Genomic DNA, 25,296 nt, shown 5'->3' on the forward strand with positions numbered 1-25,296 from the left:
AAGAGGAAGAGCTGGCTCTCTTTAAAGGCCCTTCATTTGATTTCAGATTTCATTTCTCAGAAAAATACGAATTAATTTGGAAATTGAACCTGGCGTCTGCTCTGGGACAGGGGAATTGAATGACATACTCTTAGGGTAGGCTTGTTACGGGCTGCTTCTGTGCTCTCCTGGGAGGCCATTCTGAGCAGCATCTGGTGGCAGGAGTCCCCAGGGGGGTGGCCTTCAAGGGAAGATGGTACCAGGTGCGGTGGGGAGGGGAATTCGTGGGGCACAAACGCTGGCCCCGACCCTCTGGGATGACGCTGTTTTCAGGTGTGGATGTTTCTATAGCTTGACTTATCAGCTGAACCGCAAATATACTTTTTCCAAACACAGAACGTTTCATCGTCTCTCATGTTCCTTCAAATAGGTGTTTCTATTTAATTTGCTAAGAACTTTATACTTTGAATCCCTTGCAATTCTTTGGGACAGGGACAGTTCAATAATTCAGCAGAAGGTGGATATACACAGAAGAGCGTCCTCTGTTTAGTCCCATCACCAAATAGCACGTTTCTGACCACTCGTCTTGGGCCTATAAAGACAATTTTGGATGTAAAATCTTGTCTGCATCACTTTCTGATCAAAGAAGCTCTGAGGCGACAATTCGCACCAGTTTTAAAGGAAGGAATCGAAGAAGCTGAAACACGGGATGTTCCTTGAACTTTGGAATATTTTGGCTCTTACTCTTAAACAGGGATAGGACATCAATTCCATTTTTCTCTCCTTCATGTCTCTTTAAAAGCCTACTGTCACTACTACTAATGAGTAGTGACTTTCTCATCTCTAAAAGTCAGCATGCAATGGGCAAACCTTCACCTGCTCTGAGAGAATGTCTAAAGTATACAGAGCGCTTCAGAATAAAAAACACAGAATGAAAGATAACAAAGAAAAGAAAGTCAAAGGAAAAAAGAAAGAAAAGACGATGAAGCTCCTCTAAGCAGATGGTGAACCCAGTGTCCCGGAGAACAAGGACTTCCCACAAGACCCTCTAAGCCCTTCAACAGGAAGGCCAGGCCTCCTTCCCATGGTTACCAGTTAGAACCTCACATCCACTGTCTTGGAAACCATTTGTCCAGACACCCCACTTGTCCAGACACTCGACTTCACTCGGAAAGAAGCAAGTCCAGAGAAACACTGGCTCCACCCTTCTTGGTCCAAGCATGGCTGAGCCATCCCTGCTGCCCATGCCCTGGGGCCCAGCAGCTTGAGCGCAGAACTCAAAAATAGGTTTTGGGAGGTCTCCAAAATTATGACACATTCCCCCGGAAACTACGAAAGATATATATAAGAGGACACACACCCTCTCCCTGCCAAAAGGGGCCATTGCTTCTGAGGCCTGTTAAACACCTTCAAATGACCCATTTGTACCACCTGAGAGAGAAAAAAACATCAAGATGAGCCCCAACTGTTTTGGACACTCAGCACAGTATCCATCACGGATGGCGCTGGGATGAGAGGATGCTGGCCTGAGCAGCTGGGAGGGACGGATGCTCCAGGAAAGTGGCTTCACATCAGGTTCATTTCCCCTGGTTGACAGGCTCCATTTTCAGCCTCAGGCTCACTTACAACCAGCACCTGGCGAGCAGTGGGCATCTCTCTGTGCCACGCCTCTGTGGTGGGGAGGGGGCTCAGTTCCCAGCCTCCTGTGTCAACACTAATCCTTCTCAAGGGAAAGATCAGAAACAACACAACCTCAGGATTGTGTACACCATCAATGAGGGCACTCTCAGAGCCTCCTGTCAGCATCATAGTCCCAGGGGCATGACTAGCTCTTGTATCTCCATCTAAAATTGTTATTAGTGTGTCTCTGATGAGCATCTTTCCCTGAGGCCTTCCCAGCCCTTGAACAACTTGCATCTAAAAATACAGAATGTGCGTATCCTCTTTGAACCTACCATGGATAATTTGGAAATCTCTATCTCTCGATGAGTATCTTTAGAAGAGGAGAGATTTACAGGGCAGTGAAGGAACATTTATTGACGCTGCACAAAAGGTCTTTATCACCTGTATGCAAATCCGTTATCAGCCTTAAAACACTGTCAGCAAGTCTCACTGTTATTTTTTTCATGTCCCTTCAACAGATGCAGAGAAAAGGGTGTGCAGGTTTCTCTGGATATCAAAGGGAAAGGGAGAGAGAAAAGGAAGCACCAGAACGATTCTACACCAAGAGAGATTTTAAAAAAAGATCCTATGGTTTGTTTTGCTAAATTATTGACGGTTCCCTGGCCAGAGCAGTGAGGTAGAAGGCTGGAGCAGATCAACGTCTATACAGACAGGGCAGACCAAGGAACGGATGTGCAAACAGTAGATGCTATCGCCGCCAGCTGTGACTCATTTAATTGTCTGCAAGTCACTGCGTTCAGAAAAAAAATAAAATAAAAAGGAAAAAGGAGGGCGTTGACCTCTCCTGCTCTTCCCAGGTTTTGGCAAGCAGCCCTGGAAGGGGAATCCGAGCCCTTTCCGCCATGGTCAACCCCAGAGCTCGGCAAGGGAGGAGCCTCCCATCAGCCCGGGGAGGGGCGGGCTCCTTCCTCCTGGCTGACTACCTCTCTCCTCACCCTTCTGACTCCAAATCAAGGGAGGGGCTCTGTTGCCGGTGGTTTTGTCACTCACCTTTCATACCACTACCTTCTTCTTGGAATGTGTTACGAGCAGTGGTCTGATCTTCTAAGTGTTCACTCCCACCACTTCCTGAAGAGGCTACACTGCTTTGTGGAGACAGGGGGGCATGATCGGATGGGAGGCACTGGGGTCCTCTAGCTCGTAAGTCCTCATGAGACATCCATCCATGTCCTAGAGGCTGGTTTGGCACATTCATGGGTGGGGTAAGGGACACAGATCGTTTCAAAGGGCTGTGGTGTGCCTGGCCTGAGAGAACTGGAAAAAAAAAAATAAAATGAAATAGGTTATTCCCCCCCTTTAGCCTGGGCCACAGAAGAACCCACAGTACCTCTTAACCCTGAGAGATGGCGCTGTCTGATCGCTGCATCCGGGGTCATGGGGTGGCTCTTCCCTTTGGGGTGGTTAAAAAGGATGCTGTCTGTACCTGTGGGTGAGTTGGGCTCTCTAAGGAGGCTACACCTATAAGGCCCACACCTGTGACCTTCACCTCTGTAGGTCGGTATCTGTTTTCAGTTCTAACTGTGGAAATCAGGATTCAGAGCAGTAGACCCCAAAATCAGGTGAGGATTGACAGCCTGCCTGGCAAAGTAGCGATCTGCCAAGATGGAAAAGAACATGTCCTGGCCAGTTTTTTCTGGTGGGGCGGGGAGGGGGGACCACACAAAACCGGACATGACCCATGTCATTAGGGTGGACTTTCTGGAAGGGGAGGGCAGACCACTCATCGTTGGCAATCTTGGCTAGGCTGAACTAGCAGAAGTGGACTAGTTCTTCCAACCAGGAATCAGGGGAGCTGTCACCTCTGAAAGGGGTACAGGCGCAAAAAGGGGCCTGAGACGAACAGGGACCTCAGGGCATGGGACACTGCAGCTGCATGTGAAAGGGCCGATTCTCTCCCTTGGCTTTGCAGGTTAATGCCAGACTTTACATGAGAACACTTCCAGGTAACAAGGCTTTCATTCAGAAGCCAGTGGGGTGCTCTCTGTAAGCCGGGAACAGTTTTCCCCAGCATGTGCAGCCCTTCCGCACAGCAGGCAACATCTGTGTAGCCCCCATTTTTAATTTCTTTTCCAGAAAACCAGGAAAAAGCAACAAAACTCACATATAACTAGCCAAATTAAATTGAGGTCATTCAAGGGAGGGATTTAACCAAAATCAACGCCGAGGGAGCCGACGTTACCCTTGGTTGGTTTTTCTGGGCGTGTAAAGTGACAGCTTTACAAAATAAGTCTATTCATAACTTTCTCTCTGTGCTGGCCCCTGACAGGTCCAGTTTATTTTGACTGCTGCAGTGCTAACATGGAATCGAGCCACATGCATTTTTAAACATTTTTCAGGGAAGCCATTAAGTTCCATGTAGGGCTCTATCCCCTCCAATGAGGTATGATATTTACTCTCCCAAGTCCGGACTAGCACTGCTTTGCTGGCATTAATCCTTCTGGTGTTTTTTAGCCAGCAGACATGACATCCCAGTGTGAGAAGTTCTGCTTTCTGTTAAACTGCATTTCTGGTGGGGCAGCATCCACATAAAGATGTGAACAGCAGGCTCTCCTGCCCCCACTTAAAAACATAAAGACCAGAGCCAAAAGGCTGAGTGTTTGCAAAAAGTGTGTTTGAGACAGTAGTGGTGTGGGGAGGCCGCTCATGGCCAGTTGGCATTACCCAGGCCCAAGAGCAATGGAGTTCACACCCCTGCTGTCCATATTTCTGTTTGGCTTCATGTGGCCAGAAGCGCAGCTTTGTGTGTGAAAGAAGGACAATCAGAAGGGCCAGAAACTTCTTTATGAACAAAAAAGGGAGGAAAAAAAGGGAGCTGCCAATTTTACTATCTGTAACCTGAGAAATTTCTAATTTGGGTAGATTCTAGCAAAGGCAAGGGATTATCAATAACTTCAAAATATGCAAAGGAACATTTTTTATTTTTTGGATTCTAACAGGCTGAAACAGCTTGCATTTCCGCTAAATAGACTTAAGGAAGAAGCTCTTTTAAAAGGCTCCCTGCAAAATGCATTGCTACCTGGTTGGATCTGAATTAGCAAGAGAAAAAGAAAAAAAAAAAAAAAAAGCAGAAAAAGAAAACATAAAAAATAAAAAGGAAGCAGCAGCAAAAATGAAGAGAGAAGCCAACAGGAAGAAAAGCCAGACATCCAGAAAATTCATTTCATGCCTGTCTAAGTATTTATACAAAATTGGGTGGACTTGTTCAGGGCTGCCCCAAGTGATGGGACTTTCCAGCTTAGACGTCTTTGCTTCCTGGTACCCCTACAACCATTTCAGAATACCTGGTGGGTGCTCTGAATGGCGCTAGCCAGGTGGGCCCAGAGTGGAAAGGTGGGGGGTGGGCTCCTCTTCACAGCCAGGATTAGAGTGAGCCCCAAACCATAAAAGCAGGCCTTTCCCAGAGAGACACACACCCAGAGCTAATGGAACCCTTAGCACCCTACCTGGTTACAGGCAATAACTGAATCCATCACCATGAGTGTGATAATAAGCTAAGAGAGTCCCCATCCTTGGATGCAGAGAACAATACCACACGCGGGTAGCAGTTGAATTCCAGTATTTGATGAAGCCAATTTGCTTCTTTCCATCAAAAGTTTTCTTAAAATTCATGTTAGTTCCCCACTGACAAGCATCCTTGCAGAGGCTGTCAGTGTCCAAGGAATCCACTAGATGTTTACCTAACTTGCTGGGAGTTATAGGGATTCATTCATAAAAACCTAGACCCATTTCTTCATATGCCCCTGCCTTGACTGAGGTCACAGGGGATATGGCATGAATTTGGTCTCTGTCTCTTGGGCTTCTCTTGTGGCTCAGCTGGTAAAGAATCCGCCCGCAATGTGGGAGACCTGGGTTCGATCTCTGGGTTGGGAAGATCCCCTGGAGAAGGAAAAGGCTACCCACTTCAGTATTCTGGTCTGAAGAATTCCAGGGACTGTATAGTTCATGGGTTTGCAAAGAGTCGGACACGACTGAGCGACTTTCACTCTAATAAAAATCACTTATACCTGAGGTACCAGGGCTTTTTCCCAGGGACTCTCTACCTAAGGCCTCACTGGGTCTGTATCAGAAAGACTCCTACAGTTGGCACCAAAGTCAGAAATGTCCCCTTAGGAGTGAACCTGCTGTAGCAACAAGCAAAATGTCTCCCACTAAGCTTCTGCTTTGCAGAGAGGGCCATGGATTCAGAGTCAGGGTGACACACCCTGACATGAAAGCCAAGCTGTGCATGGCAAATGCCTCATTTCTTCAAAAGGGACTGAGGCCTTTGGGAAGGAGGCTGGAGCAGGTGACAGGTGATCTGCCCACGGGGCCGCTTTGGGGTGAAGACAGATCTTTCGGTGGAGCTAACAGTGATCACAAAGCCAAATTTGGTGTTACTTCATGTGCTGGGGGACTTTGATTGCCATAAATTAGCAGAGGAAAGAATAAATGCCGTGGACAGAGAGAGTGTAAGACCACAAACTGCACAGCGGTGGATGAATGAGGTGGCCAAGAGCAGAGGGTGCATGGCTGTCCCGTCGTTCCATTTTCTTTTCAACCTATTCATCTGAAGTGGTGTTACATAGAGGAAGAATGGATATTCAGGTGAAAATAAATGAATAAAAGTCCTTTTCCTACAAGTAGAGAGGGGAGAGCAGGGAAGGCAGGCTTCTAAGAAGCTTTTCACACTGTGTTAGTCTCCCCAGAATAACTCTAGCTAGAGGCGGGCCTTCTGAACGTTCTCAGCGGCTGACTGCTGCATGGCAGACAACAGCACACGCTCCATTCAGACTTAAGCTGCCCCAGAGTAATATTCAAATGCTGCAGAATTAAGCACAATTTGAAAAAAAAAAAAAAAACTCACTTTAGATTAGAAGTTGGCAAGTTCCAGCAGAATTGAGGTCTTGAATTTGTGACTTCATAATAATGAGGGTTGAGGGGACAGCATGTTTCAGGGGGAGAGGATTCATTCTAATAATTGCCCAGGAGGGCAACACTGTAACCCTTGCTCTTGAAAAAACTGAAGCTAAGACTTAATAATGAGTATAGAGTCAATATCCCTTATATTTTTAGGAATCGCTACAAGAAATTTCAGGTATGTACACTTATATATGGGGCTTCCCTGGTGGCTCAGCTGGTAAAGAATCCACCTGCAATGCAGGAGACCCCTGTTCGATTTCTAGGTGGGGGAGATCCCCTGGAGGAGAGATAGGCTACCCAGTCCAGTATTCATGGGCTTCCCTGGTGGCGCAGATATCTGCCTGCAATGCGGGAGACCTGGGTTCAATCCCTAGGTTGGGAAGACTCGCCTAGAGGAAGGCATGGCAACCCACTCCAGTATTCTTGCCTGGAGAATCCCCATGGACAGAGGAGCCTGGCGGGCTACAGTCCATGGGGTCGCAAAGGTTCGGACATGACTGAGCGACTAAGCACAGCACAGCACACTTACATATGTACATACATATGTATGAGTACATATGACAATAGGGTACTGTAGTATTTGGAACATTTATAAATTCAAGTGAACTAAAAATAAATAACAAATACTGAGCAAGTCTAGCTGAAATATGGGAAAAGCAGCTAAAAATAATCTTGCTCCAGCAGTGCAGGAGCATGATGTGAGTACAGAGGGTCTTATAATCTGGTAATAAACTCTGTCATACCGTTCGGGGCCAGCTGCCGTCTGCGACCTCCTCTAACATTATGATGTCTTTTTCATCTCTAAGCATCTTTCATGAGACTCCTTTCAACACTTTTTGAGGGGAAAATACGATACCTGGCGCTGGGTTGTGTTCTTTTAAGTATTTTCTTGAAAGCCTGGAAATCAGATTTCTTCCCCCTTTCCTCTAACCAAAATTGACTTTGCCTTGATTTTTAGTTATTGAAATAAGAGGCAGGAAAAGACTTTTCAGGATAGTTAGACTCTTAAAAAACAGGTATAACTACCTCTTTTGCCTTCTAATGTGACAAGTAATGGGGCTGTGCAAAGAGGAAGGTTGGGGGTATGGGTCCAGCTATCTCCTCAGTTCACTGTCAGGTTAAGAACTGCACCTCACTGTCAAGGAGAGAAGTGATCCCCATAAACAAACAGTCCAGATGACTGAAGCTTAATTTTTAACACTGAAACTTTATCCTAATAAACGGCAATGGAGATCGTTCAAAGATACATTGCATTCTTCTCTGTTCTCCTTAAATTTATACACTGAATGTAAGTAATGCTTTAAAATTATTATGAGCACAGGTTAATAACATTTCAGAGCTGGAAGGCCCCCAAAGGCAATATAATTCAATAATCCCTACGTCGTGAGCTGTGGGCCCCTGGGCGGTGGAAGAACCTGGGAATTCCTATATGCACCAAGCCTGGTTAGTAGATGAAACGCTGTGCGACAAATGGTTTTGATACATATGCAGAAGGTATTAACATTAATCAAATACAAATTATTTTATATTTGCTGAAGTCACAGCTCTTTTTGTCATTTTTTTCATCATCTGTTTGAAGTTTAGTTATTTTATGGGGATCCCAGTTTTCTGGGATCTGAACCCAATGATAGAGATGACTGCTGCTCTCTGCTGTGTTTGCTGAGTCCCACGGGCACCTAATTGGCCTCGGGAACTTGTGTGCTTTAAGTCCTCTGATTCCGTTCACAGTTAACACTACTCCTCAAATTCAGCCCACCACCATTTCTCACTGTTCCCACTGTGTGCTTCCAACTATTTCCAGGCTCAGTGTTTTATCCTGGAGTCTAGAATCAAGACTGCTGCTGAAACTGACTTCCTTTTGAATAGAGCCATTAAGTACACCCATACTTCTAATATCATTCTTTTCCATCAAACCCAGAAACCTGTTTTCTCAATCCAAGGTTGGACTCTGCAGCCTCATGAGGCCCTTATGAGTTCAGCCACATGGACATGATTTGCAATTTCACTCTTCTTTCTTCCTAAGCCAGTCTTCCCATTTCTTTAAGATTATTTTTTAATATGGACCATTTTTAAAGTCTTTATTGAATTTGTTACAATATTGTTTTTGTTTTATGTTTTGGTTCTGTGGCTGCGAGGCATGTGGGATCTTAGGTCCCTGACCAGGGATTGAACCCACACCCCTTGCATTGGAAGGCAAAGTCTTAACCACTGGACCACCAGGGAAGTCTCAGTCTCCACTTCTAATTCAAGCTGGCGTCTTACAGGAAAATTTAATGCTTTGTTAATATTTCAAATTCTAGATGCTCATGTGATAGAACTCAATCCAAATGCAATTAAACTTTACAAAAAGCAGCTCATATTTAGGGATTTCAGAAAGCAGAATGAGAAAATCAAATATTTGCATATTATTTTAAAATATTTAACTTAGAATTTCTTTCCTGAATTAAAAGATCCAAGCCATTTCCTTACTCTGGGGATACATATTGTGTGTGTCAACAGGCTACGAAAATACATGCGGAAAATTCTACTTACACATTGCTAATGGTGTTATTTTAACTACATTGTCTAGATCTACTCCCAAAAGAAATTCAGAAGTATCAGAACTTTTGCTGAATACACCAATTTGAGAGTTTTGCTTCAGGAGATGGTCTGATACTTGTCAAGTTTAGAAGAGAAAAAGTTCAAGCCATTGACAGTTATAAAATAGCTGTCACTATTGTTTCAAAGTTATTGGCAGGAAATGTTTCTGTTTATTCCCTTGGTTTAGAGGTTTGCTTAACAAGCATCTTTTGGGCACCATCCCAAGAGTTTTTCCTGAGAACACTGATTTCAGAGTATCTAAGGAACTGTTACTAAAGGCTTTGCATTTTCAAAGAGTGGAGTTCTGTTAACACCACTTGTATGCATAATTCTAGGCATTTGATTTTTTTTTTTTAAAGGCAAACATTTTAGCAAAGCTCAGTGGCGAAACATTAGACCCTGGGTTCCTCTTCTTTAGTTGGTTTTGTGGTGCCACAACCAGTAATCTGAGGCCCTGTGGTGGGAATCTTTGGGGAAAAAAAGATTAATAGTACTGCAAGAATACATTTAAAAACAAAAACAAGCCTAGAGTATTTAATCAGTGACATCATGCAAAAAAGACAACACCAGTCACGTTTATGGCCAAGAACAGGTTTGTGTTGGGGGCAGGGGGAGGGGGTATTAATTACTAAGGTTAAAATTAACATGCTCTGCCTCATTGCTTCAGGGAATAGATTAAAAGCAAATCTGAAAGGTTATATGCCTCAACTCTGCATGCTTGCACTCTGCTTCTTGTCTAAAAGTTTGGAAAACCAGTGCTCACAACATCTGGACACCAGAAGATGATTCCCCCAAACCGCTTCAGACTCCACCTCATTCTGGGAGAAGAAGAAAGAGCATGCTACAAAGCAAAGATGTGGTGGGTGGACTGGGTGTTTCCCACTAGCCAAGGAGGAAGCCACACGCTCTCTGAAGAGAAAGTAAATACTAGCCTATGCAATAAAACCAAACAAATGGAGACTCCAGAAGAAGACAAAGCTGCAAAGAACATACCAACAAGGTTGACAAATACACACTGCTGAATCTCTTTTTGCCTATTCAGTCTCATTTTCAGATCGTATGGAAGTGAATACATTCTGATGCAGGGAGAGGTTTTTCCATGATGTGAGTCATTGCCACTGGTGTCAGCCCTTATTACTCCACAGATAACTCAGTCTTGGAGCAGAGCAAAGATGTATGCTTCTGCCTTCACGTTATTACTTAAACATTTGGGCTTTTAAGAAGTAAATTAGAATGTTTCTGGCAGACTTTTATTGCTGCTTTAATCTTGGGTACATTTCATTTGTCCTCTTTTGTCAGTTTCTATAATGGCAAAACTGGGTGTCATCCAGGGGAAAATCTATTTTAGATAACTGCTGTTTGTCTTTACACTGTCATTATTTATGATAAAAGTCAGACAAGCCAATATATACATTTTATAGAAATCAGTAGAATCTTACAAGTTGAACTTCAGATCAAGCTGTCCTGAGAGGAAACTGCCCCAATCCTCTCATTCCACCCTATCAGAACCAATGACATCAACTATGGAAGTAACTTGACACCACCGAAGCAGATGTTTCAGCCAAATGGAGGGACTGTGGGATCAATCCAGCCATTTCTTAAAGTTCCTATATATGGGGGCTCACTTCTACTTTCCTGAATTATGCTCTTTTTCATATCTACAGTTATATCTATATGTACTTAACCCTTAGGTTTCTTGGCCCTTAAGTTTGTCTGTGGAATTTCTACCCTCGTGGAGAGCGAAGAGTTTAAGACAGAGCTGCAGAATTTGAATCATTTTCACTATGACACCAAGTAAAGAAAATAATTGAGTCAAGCAAGCAGCCAGGGGTGGATTGAAGCAGAATACATCTTTTTCATTTTCCAATGTGTCCATAAAAAATGCTCCAGTCACTGTGTTTAAGGAACAGGGTGAAGAAACTCAGGAAGATAGATTTTTGACAAAACTTCCTTCCTACCCCATCTTAAAAGATAACTCTCAAATTATAATCATTGTTACCTCAACTCACATGTCTATCCAGGAAGTGCTTCTTAGGTTTACTGAAGGCACCATCAATCCTGTGTTTAACACTCCCTGGCTGCTGACAGGGCGTGGCTACCAGCAAAGCCATTCAAGTTTGGAACTGCAAATAGCCAGAGTTTCATGACAGAGCAATTACACCCCCCAGGGCATCAATCCCAAGGCCACCACTAGAGTCACTGAACAAATCACTGGGGTATCATTTTACATCTTGACACCACAGCTCTTATCCAGAGGAGAAGGAGGCGAGTTGCTTAAAGGGGGCTTACAAAAGATACCTTGCCTACTAGTTCCTGTCTTGAACTACAGGCAGTCTTCACTGCAACTGGAGCTCAAAAGTCTCCCAGATAAGAGGGCAAGATGGCTCTTAAATGCAACAGCACTGACCAGGCAAGGACTGGCAGCATTAGAAAATGCCGAAATCCTCCTCACATCAGGGTCTCAACTCAGTACCAGCCAAACGCAGGACGGGTGTCACAGCTTCAGAGCATGAAACTCTGAACTTGGCCTTGATTAAAGCAGCAATCTTTTTTCTTTTCTTTCTAGTGTTAGGAGAAGGGTTATAAATAATTAGAAATGTATTATGCAGTCCTGACTAATTCTTAACTTAGTTTCTTGATAGAAGAATGAGAACTGGAGATTCTCAGCATTTTGGCCAGCAGGGCAATTTTCTGATGAAGGAATTGGTCCTTGTTTTCATTAAAGCATTCAATCCAAATGTCAAGTGTAACAATACACATAAACGACCATTAAAAAAAAACACCACAACCCACAATTTGAGCTTACACTGCTAATTAGATTATTTGGGGAGGGGGTTAATTAAGAGAAATTAGACGGTTTAGGCTCTCCTGGTTCTTAATTATATTTGATTGAATCACCATGTGATTCAAGACAAGCTATTGAGGCTTCACACGTCCCAATTCCCACTTTCTCTTCACCTTCAGCCTCTTCTCCAATTCTAAACTGTCACAACTGGACCCTGTGGGTATTGGAACACAGTGAGATTGGTACTGCGTTTGTAAAATTGATTTACTGTGGTCTGTAATTACACATAACGATTTGAATTTTTGACTTGGCACTGCATTTTTCATTTAAACCGGACAGTTCTTCTCTACCCTAGAGAAACAGCGTTTACGTAATTGCTCTCAACTCATCTACTTGGGTATTATAAATCAGTCCTGCAATAAAAGACTTCCAAAGACACTGCAAGCACGAGGTTCCTGGCATAATTCAGGTCCAGGACTGTTCCAGTTTAAGGACAGGAATTGAACAGCATTCATTTCTTATTGGATATGAGATGGAGAGGGCTATCTGGAGCCTTAAGATCAGGGCAGCGAAGAGAACAAGCTGCAGGGCGATCAGGGGTAGCTGGGCTGACCTCGGATGGCCAGCTCAGATCCACAGGTCCCTTTGCTTGTCTACTTCTGGGTCCCCGTTCCACATATAAACTATCCAGGTGTGTTCCCCTTGTGTGTCTTATATACCATTGATCCTCCGGATTGACAGACTCTGTATTTGTGACTTCACCTATTTGCTAAAAATTTCTTATAACCAAAAGTCAACACTCGCGACACTCTCATCGTCATCATTCACAGACATGTGCAGAAGTCCCTGGCGCACGCTTTCCGGCTGGGGTCGAACAGGTGTTGCCCAGCCTTCCTGTGTCAGCGCTCATACTGTACACCAGGGTTCTTTCCCACGTTGTTCAGTGCCATGTGTTTCTAACTTTGGTGTTTTTCGTTGGTGATGTGCTGTTCAAAATGGCCCCAGGTGTAGGGCAGGGGCCGTGCTGCGCCTAAGGGAGAAAACACACGGATTGCTTCCACAGGCATGAGCTTCCCACAGGCATGAGTTAAAGAGTGCTGTGGTCTTTGAATGCAGATGTTAATGAATCAACAACTTATATTAAATAAGACGTCTTTAAATACAGGGCTTCCCGGGTGGCGCTAGTGGTAAAGAACCCTCCTGCCAAAGGAGGAGACATAAGAGACGTGGGTTTGATCCTTGGGTCAGGAAGATCCCCTAAAGGAGGGCATGGCAACCTATTCCAGTACTCTAGCCTGGAGAATTCCAAGGACAGAGGAGCCTGGTGGGCTACAGGCCATGGGGTTGCAAAGAGTTGGACACGACTGAACGACTAAACACTGGCACAGCACAAAACAGTTATGTATTGACAGGTTGATGAAAATGTCATGAGGTTTGCAGGAATCTAACCTAGTATTCCCCATAGTAGCAGGGGTTCAGTGTTTGCTAGTTCAGCTTTCATAGGGACTTCAAAGAACATCAATATTGCAAATAATGAGAACTGACTCTCTAGTTATATAGACATAGATTAAAAATTCTTCATTCCATCCTGGGACATTTTTGTCATATCTACCACATTTTTGTCTTAGGCTAGCAGTTCTCAATCTTGGCTGCACATTCAACCCCTTCGCAGCCTTAAAAAAGAAATCCCAGTGCTAGACCCCATCGCAGACCAAGTAATTGAAAATCCCTATGGTGGAGTCAGAGCATTCATACTTTCTGGTACATGAGTGGTTTCAATAGCTAGCCAGGTTGAGAAACACCATCCTGGGCTGTCTTCCTACCTCAGTGCTCCTCTCAAACCCTGTCCACGTCCTGGACATTGCAAACCTCCCTAGGCTGGCTGATGCTTCTGCCTGGTTTTAATAAGATGTCCCCAAAGAATGGGCATCTTGTTGACTCTTTAAAAGAGTTGTTGCTTTAAAAGAAAACATAAGACATCATCGCTTTGGACTCACATGCAGAATTCTGCTCAGGCTTTTCAGTCCAGGATTTTATCACTCTTGTCTTGCCCTCCAGGTGAAATAGATATTTTGGAACCAGAATTCCAGCCTGACTGATACTTGGGCAGAAATTTCTAGAGTCCCTGGACAATGTTTTGATTCCTGGGCAATCATGCCTGTCCCTTGCTGTGGCCATTTCATCCTTTCTCAGCAGGAAGAGAAAAACAGGGGTCGGACTCAGGCCCTCTCTAGACATGAATCAGCTGCAGAAACCTCTGAGTATGTTTTCTCTTGGTCTGGAAATTCTGTAGGTGAGAGCGTAACTGATTCACAAACAACAACAACAAAAATGTGTTCTAGCTCCATGGACCAGCAGCATCAGCATTATTTGGGAGCTTATTAGAAAGGCTGGACTCTCAGGTCTCGCCCTAGACCCAGAACTGGGATGTGCATTTTAACATCCCAGGAGATTTGTGTTCACATTCAAGGTTGAGGTGTACTAGCTACACACCTAGCTCTGACTCACTGGCTTGATAACTGTCCTGCTGATACTGGAACAAGCATCGTCTACAACAAAAGCAGCCTGCTGAAGTGAGAGGAGCTTGGGGTTTGGGTTGGAGGACAAATGACCTTTCTGTGCCTCAGTTATCCCCAGCAGTGGATATCAAAGGCTCCATCATAGAACTGTTGAAAAAATTACATAATTTAAGGTACATGAAAGTGTTTTACAAACTGTGAAGCCCTGCAGAAATATTACTTATGAGTTGTCAGGGTAAGAATCACCCAATATAAACCAATACTGCAAATTGAAAAATCAACTCAAAGTACTAGCCAGTCTAATGATATTCATAGAGCATTTTTAGTGTACTATGTGCAGTAAGAAAAATATGTCTGATTACTTGACAGTGTTTCACAGCCTTACAAAAGATGAATTTTCTACCATGGCCTACCATACCAAAAAGAGTATCTTCCTTGCTCTTTCAGGATTCTTATCTACATGGACAAACTCTTCTTGGTCCCAATCAGAATAATCTTCCTTTGGTTCACACTCAACTTGGTCATCCCTTTCCTGGCATTCATTTTAAGTGTTCACATTTCATTTCTATTTTGGAGGGTCAAGGCAGGTGAATCACTTTCTTTTTCATTAAATTTCAGTGCCCAGAACCCCACATGAGACCATCTCTTTGTCCTGACAGGGGTAATCAATACTGATTGACTGGAGTCCTTATGGAAGAGTCTAAGTACTTCCATCGTATTTCAAGCTAAGAACCTATTACCAGCTATGTGACATTGGATTCTTTATATGCAGGACAGAGAGGTTAGACTAGACGAATTCCTTCCTTCATCAGACATTTGTTGGGTGCTCACCATGTGTGTCAAGCTCTAAAAGCTGAGGGTACAACATTGAACAAGCCATTAGAGCCCAGAGGATGATCCCTCAAGCCCCTCCCCCTAAGCCAGTCTCCTATGATGCTATCAGCATATTTAAGGAGTGCCTTTCTCATTTGGACAAGATATTTTCCTCACATTGTTTATTTCTCCATAATTAAACAAAAGTCTGCCTTGTAATGGGGCTTCCCTGGTGGCTCAGTAGTGGTAAAGAACCTGCCTGCCAATGCAGGAGATGTGCGTTCGATCCTTGGGTCAGGAAGATCCCTTGGCAAAGGAAATGGCAACTCACTCCAGGATTCTTGCCTGGAGAATTCCATGGACAAAGGAGCCTGGCCAGTCACAGTCCATGGAGTTGCAAAGAGTCGGACATGATTGAATGACTAAATAGCCTTGTAACACTGATAAAACAGTCAGCAAGGGTGTGAGGGTAGAGGATCTGCCACCTGCTCAGTGCAGACAAGATTCTGCACAGGCAAAGAAAGTGAAAGTGAAGTTGCTCAGTCGTGTCTGACTCTTTGCAATTGCCATTTCCTTCTCCAGGGGATCTTTCCAACCCAGGGATCAAACCCGGGCCTCCCGCATTGCAGGCAGACGCTAAGGGGCTAACTAATCTCATCCCTTCCCCTTCCTGGCTCATCCCAATGCTCTCCTTTCTCCCACACATTTTAGACTTGCATGGAAGGAAGGGTGACTGAACAAATGAAAGCTTGGCTTCCTTAGTCTGTTTCTTTCTTACGGTCCTGGGCTGGGGATACTGCACTGTCCTTTTCCCAAATGCAACCCAAAAGCACATCCTTAGGACCACCTTTCCTGGACCTTCATCCCCGAAGAGGAGCCCATACAAGAGTGAGCACAACAGCGACACAGGCGACCACCACCAAGGCCGATTGCATGTCAAGTATACTGCCGAAGATACACAAACACCGTTTCGTTCAATCCTCATGTATTGCCTTATGCCGTGGGTCTATCATTAGCCTTCTCCGCAGGTACAGACACGTGTTTCACAGAGAGGAAGCGGAGGTACAGATGTGTAGGGGGCTTGACAAAGATGAGATAGCTAGGAAGGGGCAAGAGCCAGGTTCAAAACCCAAGGTTCTCTGACATGCAAGCTTGACTTGTGTCCTTCAGCCCAACTCCACACTGTTTCTCATGGCAGGAAGAACTCTGGCCCTGACACTTGGCCCTGACTCTGAAGACACAATATCCACCCCCTGAGCAAGTCCACTGGCTTCTCATTCAGGGTCTCAGAGTGCTGCTGTGCTTATACTTAGCCGTTCAATCATGTCTGACTCTTTGCAACCCCATGGACTGTAGCCCGTCAGACTCCTCTGTTCAAGGAATTCTCCAGGCAAGAATACTGGAGTGGGTTGCCATGCCCTCCTCCAGGGGATCTTCACAACCTAGGGATCAAACCCAGGTCTCCCACCTTGCAGGCAGATTCTTTACCATCTGAGCCCCCAGAGAAGCCCATGAATACTGCAGTGGGTTGCCTATCCCTTCTCCAGGGGATCTTCCCAACCCAGGAATTGAACCAGGGTCTCATGCATTGTAGGTGGATTCTTTACCAGCTGAGCTACCAGGGAAGCCCAGGGTCTCATAGTACTCATCTGGAAAATAGTTGTAACAATCATAATACCTCTCTTACCCATCTCTCAGGGTTGCTATGGGATCATATGCTGTCTATATTATCCATCCACCCATCCCCTTGTGGCTCAGCTGGTAAAGAATCTGCCTGCAATGAGGGAGACCTGGGTTTGATCCCTGGGTTGGGAAGATCCCCTGGAGAAGGGAAAGGCTATCCACTCCAATATTCTGGCCTGGAAAATTCCATGGACTGTATAGCCCATGGGGTTGCTAAGAGTCGGACACAACTGAGCGACTTTCACTTTCACTTTTCACTTTCATCCGTCCATCCATCCATCTAATACTTTATAAGCATCTGCTCTATGCTGGGTACTGGGAAGAATGATAAATGCCCACTAAGATGATGTATGCCAGATGCTTTTGAAATAAATTTTTTACCTTCCTGGAAAAAAATTAAGCTAACCGCCTTATTCATTCACTCATCCAACAAACAGTGAGCATCTCTGTGCATAGGGCACTATGCTTGTAACCAGGGCTACAGATGCCAAAAAGAGAATAATAAAAGACAGGGCAGCACAGATGCAAACAGTGTCTCTATCATTTATTAAGCCATCACCCTCTATCATTTAGATGCACACAGCAGCTAGGAGCCGTAAGGCAGTGTTAATATTTTAAGTAACACTTTGCATGAAGGTGAAGAATTGCTGAAGGAAGTAAAAATTTTAGGTGACTTCAATTTCAATTAGTTTTTACTACAGTATCTCAAGGACTAATGAGAGTTTGGGAGGAGGTGGTAATGCACCAGGACCACAAAGCCCCTCTGATTCCTGGCTCTCCTTTTTAGAACAACAGGGTCAGGAGAAATGCATGCAAGTCAAAAAGCTCTCCTCTTCTCTCCTGCTTCTACAGTAAACGTGCATGTTCCTGTGGCTATTCCATGCAGTCACTGCTCTGAACAGCATGAAGATTCTCCATAACTGAAGTAGACATCACCTGCCCAGCTGCCTGAAAAGCATCTGTCTTCACTTGGGGTTTCCCCAGCTGGCTCACAGAACTGGTGGCTTGGTCTTGTGTGAATGTTCGGAGGGCAGAGTCAGGTGAGAATTTGTATAAAAAGCCAAACCAAGATCTCTTCATTTTAAATTAAATGCTAGAGGGAACTCCCTAGCAGTCCAATGGTTAGGACTCTTGAGTTTTCCATTGCAGGAAAACTGCAGTGAAAATCCTGTAGGGAACTAAGATCCCACAAGCTGTTTGGCCAGAACAAACAAAAAATTAAATGCTACGCGAGCTGCAGGCTCAAGAGAAACAACCTAGTTTTTTTTCCTCCTTCAAAGATGTAAGATAAGCATTAAGGTTCCTTAAACAGACAGCTGTGCTTCAAGAAGGCTCCCCATAAAATGAACAGTCTCACCAGCTGCCCCATAGGGTGGGTATAGAGCTTCTCATTCCTGAGTCAAGCCCTCAAGAGAATTGGCAGAGGGCAATGCCAGTGTTTATCGAAAAGCAGATGTTGCTGTTGTTTAGACACCTGGTGGAGCTGGTTCTGATGGAGTTTTAAAGATGGTGCTGCCGTTTCTTAGGCCTTCTCCAAGAATATTATTTTCAGACGACTGGAAGGTGTCAGGAGCACAGAAATTTGTTTTCCTCATTTATTTACTACCCAACTATCTCAGGATTCCAGAACATTGAACCAGGAAGGGACTTTAAGAATATGATTTAGATATCATCCAATCTGTCCTCCTTGGCACCTTATCACTTAAGGAACCAGGGGCCAAAAGAGATACAGCAATGGCCAAGGTCACTCAACAAAGCTGATAATGAAGCGAATACTAGAGCCCCTATGCTTTTGGTCTTTATCATTCAAATTATATCAACAACCATTAGTCTTTATATCAATGGCATTGATACATAGGGGTAACTTAATAGATCTGTGATTTAAAACAGATAATCCCTCGCTTAACACCAAAATAACACACTGCAGGACACAAAAGTTGAGGGCTTTGTACAGTGTCATAAACAACGTGTCCCAAACACAGCAGGGTCTAGGGCCTCCAAAACAATGGTATGCCATTGGGTTTTTCCAGAACCAGAGCTGTTGTGTCTTCACAGAGGACTGGCTTTTTCCAATTCTGGGCACTCAGTGCACCTGTCCCTCTCATACCGGCTGCCCACCACTGTTCATCCATCTGCCACTCAAGACCTACCACAGGACCCTCTTGTTTTGGCCTAAATGCTCAGAGAGATTGCCAGCACTGATGGGAACTCAAGTATTGTCTGAAGACTGGAAAAAGCAACACCTTCTTCAGCCAGAATCTTCACAAGTGGAAGACTGGTTTCTCCACTACAGTGAATCCTATTAATTAGTTTGTACTTATTGAATTCTGTGGTTTTTATTGTGACAATACATTTATGCAGAGGTTTACAACTGGGATGTCTATATAGATAACTAGAAGCCACCACTTAAATATGTAGTTACCTAGTGAACTGACCAATTTTTCATTTGAAAAGACTGGGCAATTTCACAGGGATATCATTATCGTAAGACCTGGGCCCTAAAGACGGTTATTCATTGTTTACTGCCACTTTATAATTAGCAGACCTGCAGAATCTGTCATTTTAAAGCCTGAAAAAGCTTCAGGGAATCATTTAATCAATCTTTCTGTTCTCCCCAGCCTACTTTCCAGATAAGACAATGGAAACTGAGGGATGGTGGGTAACAGGCAGAAGGTCACATTATGAATGAGAAAAACTATGCTCTAGTTCTCGGAATGCTTCCACCTGGCAATGGGATCTTCAAGGTAGTCTCTTACCTTCCAAGAGACCTTACTTTAACAGACCGTGTGCTTTAACAGAAACAAGTGATACCCTATTAGTAAAGACAGTCATGGTGGAAAGATCACAATCAGGAAAAGTTTGAGCTTTTCTAGGGGAGGTAAGATATTTCAGATGCTTCTCATGAAAGATTTTAATTTACGAGTCAGATTCGTTCCCATTTAAAATCAATGGCTATGAGGAGCATAAAGTCTGGTTTCAATACTTAATCCTCAATACTGAAACAATTATGCTTAAGATAGTTTATCATTTATTGGGCTGTAAGCATTGTACAAATAGATTTATATTACATGTCATACATTCACTCAGTAAGTATTTATTCAACACCCATGATACTCCAGGGAGGGTTTGAGACAGCAGCAATACTGTAGTTGACAAGGCTAGGTCCCCGGCCTCTTGGAATTAATAATCACATGGGGGAGATAGATAATAGACAAATAAATGAGTTAAAATAAATTTCCAACTTATGTAGATGTTACTGTTTCTTCTGGAAACTCACTAAAAAGGCATCAAAGGCATAAATGCACAAGGACAAGGATGCAGACAGAAGATGACAGAGATGACAGGAGATCACTCTGGGCATCAGTAGATCACTGAAGTCAACAAAATTTTGGAAGCTGGGAAACAGCTGGGAAACAGGAGGACATGAGGCTAACTGACTCAGTAGACCAAAGAAAGGTGACACATACGCCCACCGTGATGGCAGCATGACAGGTCACGCTGCAGAATTCCCAAGAAATTTGGGCCTCCAAGATCAGGTACCTCAGAAGGCGGGGAGCTGGGAGCTGCTGGTAGAGAGCATGTGTAAGGTGCAGGGACAACCTTAGATTTTCTCCCCTCACCTCCAACAAAGCCAGGCAACTATCCTATCATCTTAGCACTTTTCTCCTAACAGCCCCCAGGGACCCAGACAGCCAGACCTATACCTTCCAGAAGGAGAAAACAATTTCTCTAGGGAAAATGGACTAGTTCATGAGAAAAGAATTACAGCTGTGGCTCCCCAAGAAACAGCCTGGCCAGGGCCAACCAGATCTCTCAGTGGTAAAAGTCATATACATAAATTTGAGTGCCTTCCTCTTAAATGAAAGGATCCTTGCTTGAGATAAAGGGTCCAAAACAAATAGAACAGTTAACTCAAAGAAGCACAGACAATGTCCGGAGCTGAAAAAGACTCCAAAACACAGCTGAAACATCTTTAGAGATATTGGAAAGGCTTGCATTCATGAAACAAGAACAGAATGCAATATGAAAGGAACACTCAAAGAACAAGAACACTTGCAATTCAAAAATAGCAAAAATTAAAAATTATGTAGTAGGTTTAGAAGATAAAGTTATAGAAATCATCTGGAAAGTGGAACAAAAAGACTGAAAAAAGTAGAGCAAAAAGATTAAAAATAAGAAAAGGAAAGTTAAGGAAACTAGAGAATCAAAAGAGAAGAGCTATTACTTCATTAAAATGGGAGAATTATTTTTTAAATTTGAGAAATTTTCCTAGAACTAAAGGAGCACGTTTTTCCATCAGGAGGGTTAGTGTAAAATCTCTCCAGAAAAAAAGAGGATTGCACTTAGACCCAGAGAGGACTTTCACAATCACTCATGGATGGTGATTATTACCCATTCTTTTAATATGAGGAAAGCAAAGCCAAGAGAGATTAAGGCATCTCTCCAAGGTCACACAGCTAGTCATCAGTAGAACTGGTATCAGTGGAATCAGTCAGACCCAGGATGGTCTGACTTCAATGCATGTGCTCTGGACTACAAGTTGATAGTGCCTGAGACCTTTCTGGACTCTGATTCTGCCATCAGTGCAATTGGCAACACTGCCAGATCCATGCTACCAGCAGGCATTCTTGAACTAGCCAAAGTATAACAGAGGAGGGAATGCTGAGAAATATGGGGTCATTTGCCCCAGCTCTCCCTGTAATCACAAAAACTAGGTGACCTCTGTGGCTCTGTGACTCATCTTGGAATTATGAGACTTGAGGGAAAGCAAACTTCTCCCAGCATCAAAGAAGACCCAACTCTGCTGGTGATGGACTTAGGGATGGGGTTCCCACTGGAATCCTCATGACTGTCATGGACTCATTTGAGGTAGAAATTTCATCAAAGTTCCCATTTGAAAGACATGGTGTTGGGAGTTTATAGATTCCTTATGATGAACATAAATCTGTGTTTCAAGCAAGTTTCAACAGCTCAGCCAAGGGCCCCAAATCTTTGCCAGTCTAGATGATTCCAAGGGGCTGAATCTAAGCTGATTGATATAAAAGAGGGAGGAGCAGAGGGTAAAGCCTTCAAGCAACACTTCTTCGCTTGTAAGACATCTACTTTCTCTGAGTATCGACAATACTCATTCCTGAGCTGTGGCGAGCTAGGGGACAAGGCTTACCTTGAATTTAGGGTCTACAGCTCAGGTCCCAACTTAGGGATGGGCTGACCTCAGTCACATTGTCACCCTCATACCCAAATGAGAGACATTCTTGGGAATCAGAAACTCCCAGACTTTGTAGGGGAGTCCACAGTGCTGTGAAATTCCAGGTCAATTTGGACCTACCTTGCCAAAATTAAACAAACACAAAGATGCCATTATTGTACATGTAGTGAGTGCTGACTTTTAGAATAATATTTATATATAACATTCAGTGGGGATATTGAAATTATCCTGCTAAGCCTACTAGAGTTAATAACAAGATCACAGGTACCCAATAATTTCTTGGATAATGATGAACATGTGTGAATAATCTTCTTTCTCGCAACCGATCTCCCTGAGGCCTAATGACTACTGCAAAATCCTTCCAACTTTCCAGACAACGCTGCAGTCCTGAGCTTCCTCCCAACACACCCAGTGGATGCAGACCAGGCAGCATTCTAGCTGAGCCCTCACGTACACATCTTTTCTCAGCAAGTTCTCTCTCTAGCTCCTGAAAGTATTTGGGACAGCCACATTCTCTCCGTTTAAAACACAGCTTGAGGCTGGAATTAGAACCGCCTGCTCTGCCCATCCAAAGCCACCTAAGTGTGACTTGTTAAAAACAGCAAACCCAAACCAAAAAAGTCACCTAAATCATTCTGAATTACTAATCAGAGGACTATTGCACCCATTGAAAAAAAAATTATGTGATGAAATTCTTCCAGTATTTATTTAAAAATCCTTTTACAGATTATTAACTTTGAGAATCTCAAGAACTGAGGATCTAAGAGTTCCTGCTCATGAAGACTAGAAGCCAAGACAACTGACATTCCAAATCATAGTTTTAGTCCATGGAAAAATGATTTGATTAAAAAAGATCATTTCAGGCAACTCTGAAAGAATATCCCCACTATGTAAATGATACTTGTGCATAGAATATGTTCTCTTCCATATGCTTCACCTTGATACTAACGATAGGACAGTAAGCTAAGTTTCTTAATACTTGCCACTGTCATTCTTTTTCCACAGGAATTGAGTTTCCAGGCTCTGTAGGAGTTTTGGTGCCATAGTTATTGATGCTACTCACAAATGCCTCTCGGGAAACTGGGTCTGAGGAATATACACCTAATTTATTTTGACTTGGGCATAGCAGAAGTGGTTGTGTGTGTATGTGTGCATGTTTAAATCCAAAATGGGCAGTCGCTTTTGAGAGTGCGTCCTACCGCTGTTTTCCTGCTCCCACTGTGGAGATGTTTGACTTACTGGCACAGGAAGATCAGCACCATGCCAAATATTTATCAGATCTCTTAAAACAACAGACCTTCAAGCAGTCCACTTTCTTCCAAAAAAAAAAATCCCATTCTGATGACACTGCAACCGCAGAGCAAGAGTGGATTACAGGTGGCTTGCGATGCAGGCACCAGGCAAATGAACCTGGTGATCCTCTGGTTTTCTTTTTCTTTCCTTAAGCTCAGAAAGAATAGAAAATCTACATTTGGATTCTACGTGCCATGGAGTTTTATCATCACCAAGATCTTTACCCATAATTTTTGCAAATTTTCTTTTCTTTCTGTATGACACAGACCAAGGAACTCAAGACAGTACCTTTCATATTAATAAACTCTAGTATGTTTCAAAATTACCAAATCACTCCTTTTTTTTAGTGTTATTGCTCCAGGCTAAATTACCCTGTCTTTTCTTTCAGAATATCTTTTCCCCTCTTCACTGACATTGTATCCTTTTCATTTTATAGGTATGCATGTTTTTATTTTTAACAGGTAATACACGGCACTAACACAGTACTCACTTCAAAAGGGAGAGTGAAAAACTAACCTCCCCCCACCCCTGTCAGACTTCCCAGTTCCACAGTCCAGGTAGTAATCACTGGTGTTCACATTCTTTTAAAAATGAGGGGGACCAAAATCAATCAGGTTCTCACTGACTGTGTATTTTATGATGAATATAGCAGGAGGATCTCTTCCTGGCCTTGACAGGTGCCAATTCTCTTAGACTAGCCCAGCACATTAGCTGGCATTTCATTTTCCTCCTCTGGCTCACCCCAAAGTAACAGCACTGTACAAACATCAGTGCTCTATGAATCAGTTTCTACCCCAGAAGCAGAGAAGGAAAGCACTATCAAGGATCCTTCAGGGTCATCCAACCTCATGCCTTGATAAAGAAGGACGAGTTCCTAAGAGTGCAAGAGTCCACACTGAGTTGCAGGTGGAGTGACTTGCCTAGGCAACTGACTTTTTCTTCCAAACACTCTGCACTCTTGGAACTGGCCACATTTCCCTAGCCTGTATCTGTCTCTGTTAAATCTTATTCTGGGGCTGCCCTGGTGGCCCAGTGGTTAAGAATCTACCTGCTAATGCACGGGACATGGGTTTGATCCCTGCTCCGGAAAGATCCCACATGCCATGAGGCCACTAAACCCATGCACTGCAACTGCTGAGCCAGTGCTCCAGAGCCCTGAGCCACAGCTGCTGAGCCCACTCACAACTATGGAAGCCCGAGTGCCTAGAGCCATGCTCTGCAGTAAGAGAAGCCACTGCAACGAGAAGCCTGCGTGCTGCAATTAGGGAAGAGCCCCCACTTGCTGCAACTAGAGAAAGACTGCCCACAGCAATGAAGACCCAGCACAGCCAAAAATAAACAAACAAACAAATATTTTTCTGTTACTTAACGATCATTTAAATAAATTTGAATAATACCTTTACACTTATTGCCAATTAAAAAAATTATTTCTGTTAGCAATGGATCCTGAAGAAACAAAAACAAAATTTTGCCTTATTCTTACTCTTTCTTTTTCTTCTGGTCCATTTTAAGCTATTTAGGAAGACAGACCACAGCAACAATCCTTAGGGGTGATTATATGTATTTGTGGAGGGCAGCTCTCTACAGAGCTGGCAAAGTATCTTCATTTCAATTGCGTCTATCAGAAGAGCTGTGTTTTAGAACTGCCCTAGGAGGGATGTTTCACCTGAGTTTACTGCCGAGCCTGGGTTGGGGGATGAATACCGCTTACTTGTATCAGCTTAACAACTAGTGCAGAAATAACAATAATGAGGCCTATTATTTGTTGAGCACCCCTATTGGCAAGTGCTTTATATACATTTTTCATTTAATCCTCACAACCCTAAGAAGCTCTCATCTCATCTTCACTTGCC

At 43.6% G+C, this 25,296-nt stretch overlaps 1 protein-coding gene across 3 annotated transcripts in view; it reads right to left on the reverse strand.

Annotated features, from left to right (window-relative positions):
- Positions 1–25,296, reverse strand: part of SAMD4A (sterile alpha motif domain containing 4A) — a 221,876-nt gene that overhangs the window by 51,499 nt on the left and 145,081 nt on the right. For 2 of the 3 annotated variants that reach the window (XM_043919926.1, XM_043919927.1), the window contains exon 4: positions 2,653–2,916. The exons of the other annotated variant lie outside the window; for it this stretch is intronic. In XM_043919926.1, the coding sequence (XP_043775861.1) occupies positions 2,653–2,916 (264 nt within the window). The remainder of the gene's footprint in view (positions 1–2,652; positions 2,917–25,296) is intronic. 3 annotated transcript variants of the gene reach the window in all.

This window comes from Cervus elaphus, chromosome 12 (assembly GCF_910594005.1).
Source record: "Cervus elaphus chromosome 12, mCerEla1.1, whole genome shotgun sequence".
NCBI classification, from domain to species: Eukaryota; Metazoa; Chordata; class Mammalia; order Artiodactyla; family Cervidae; genus Cervus; species Cervus elaphus.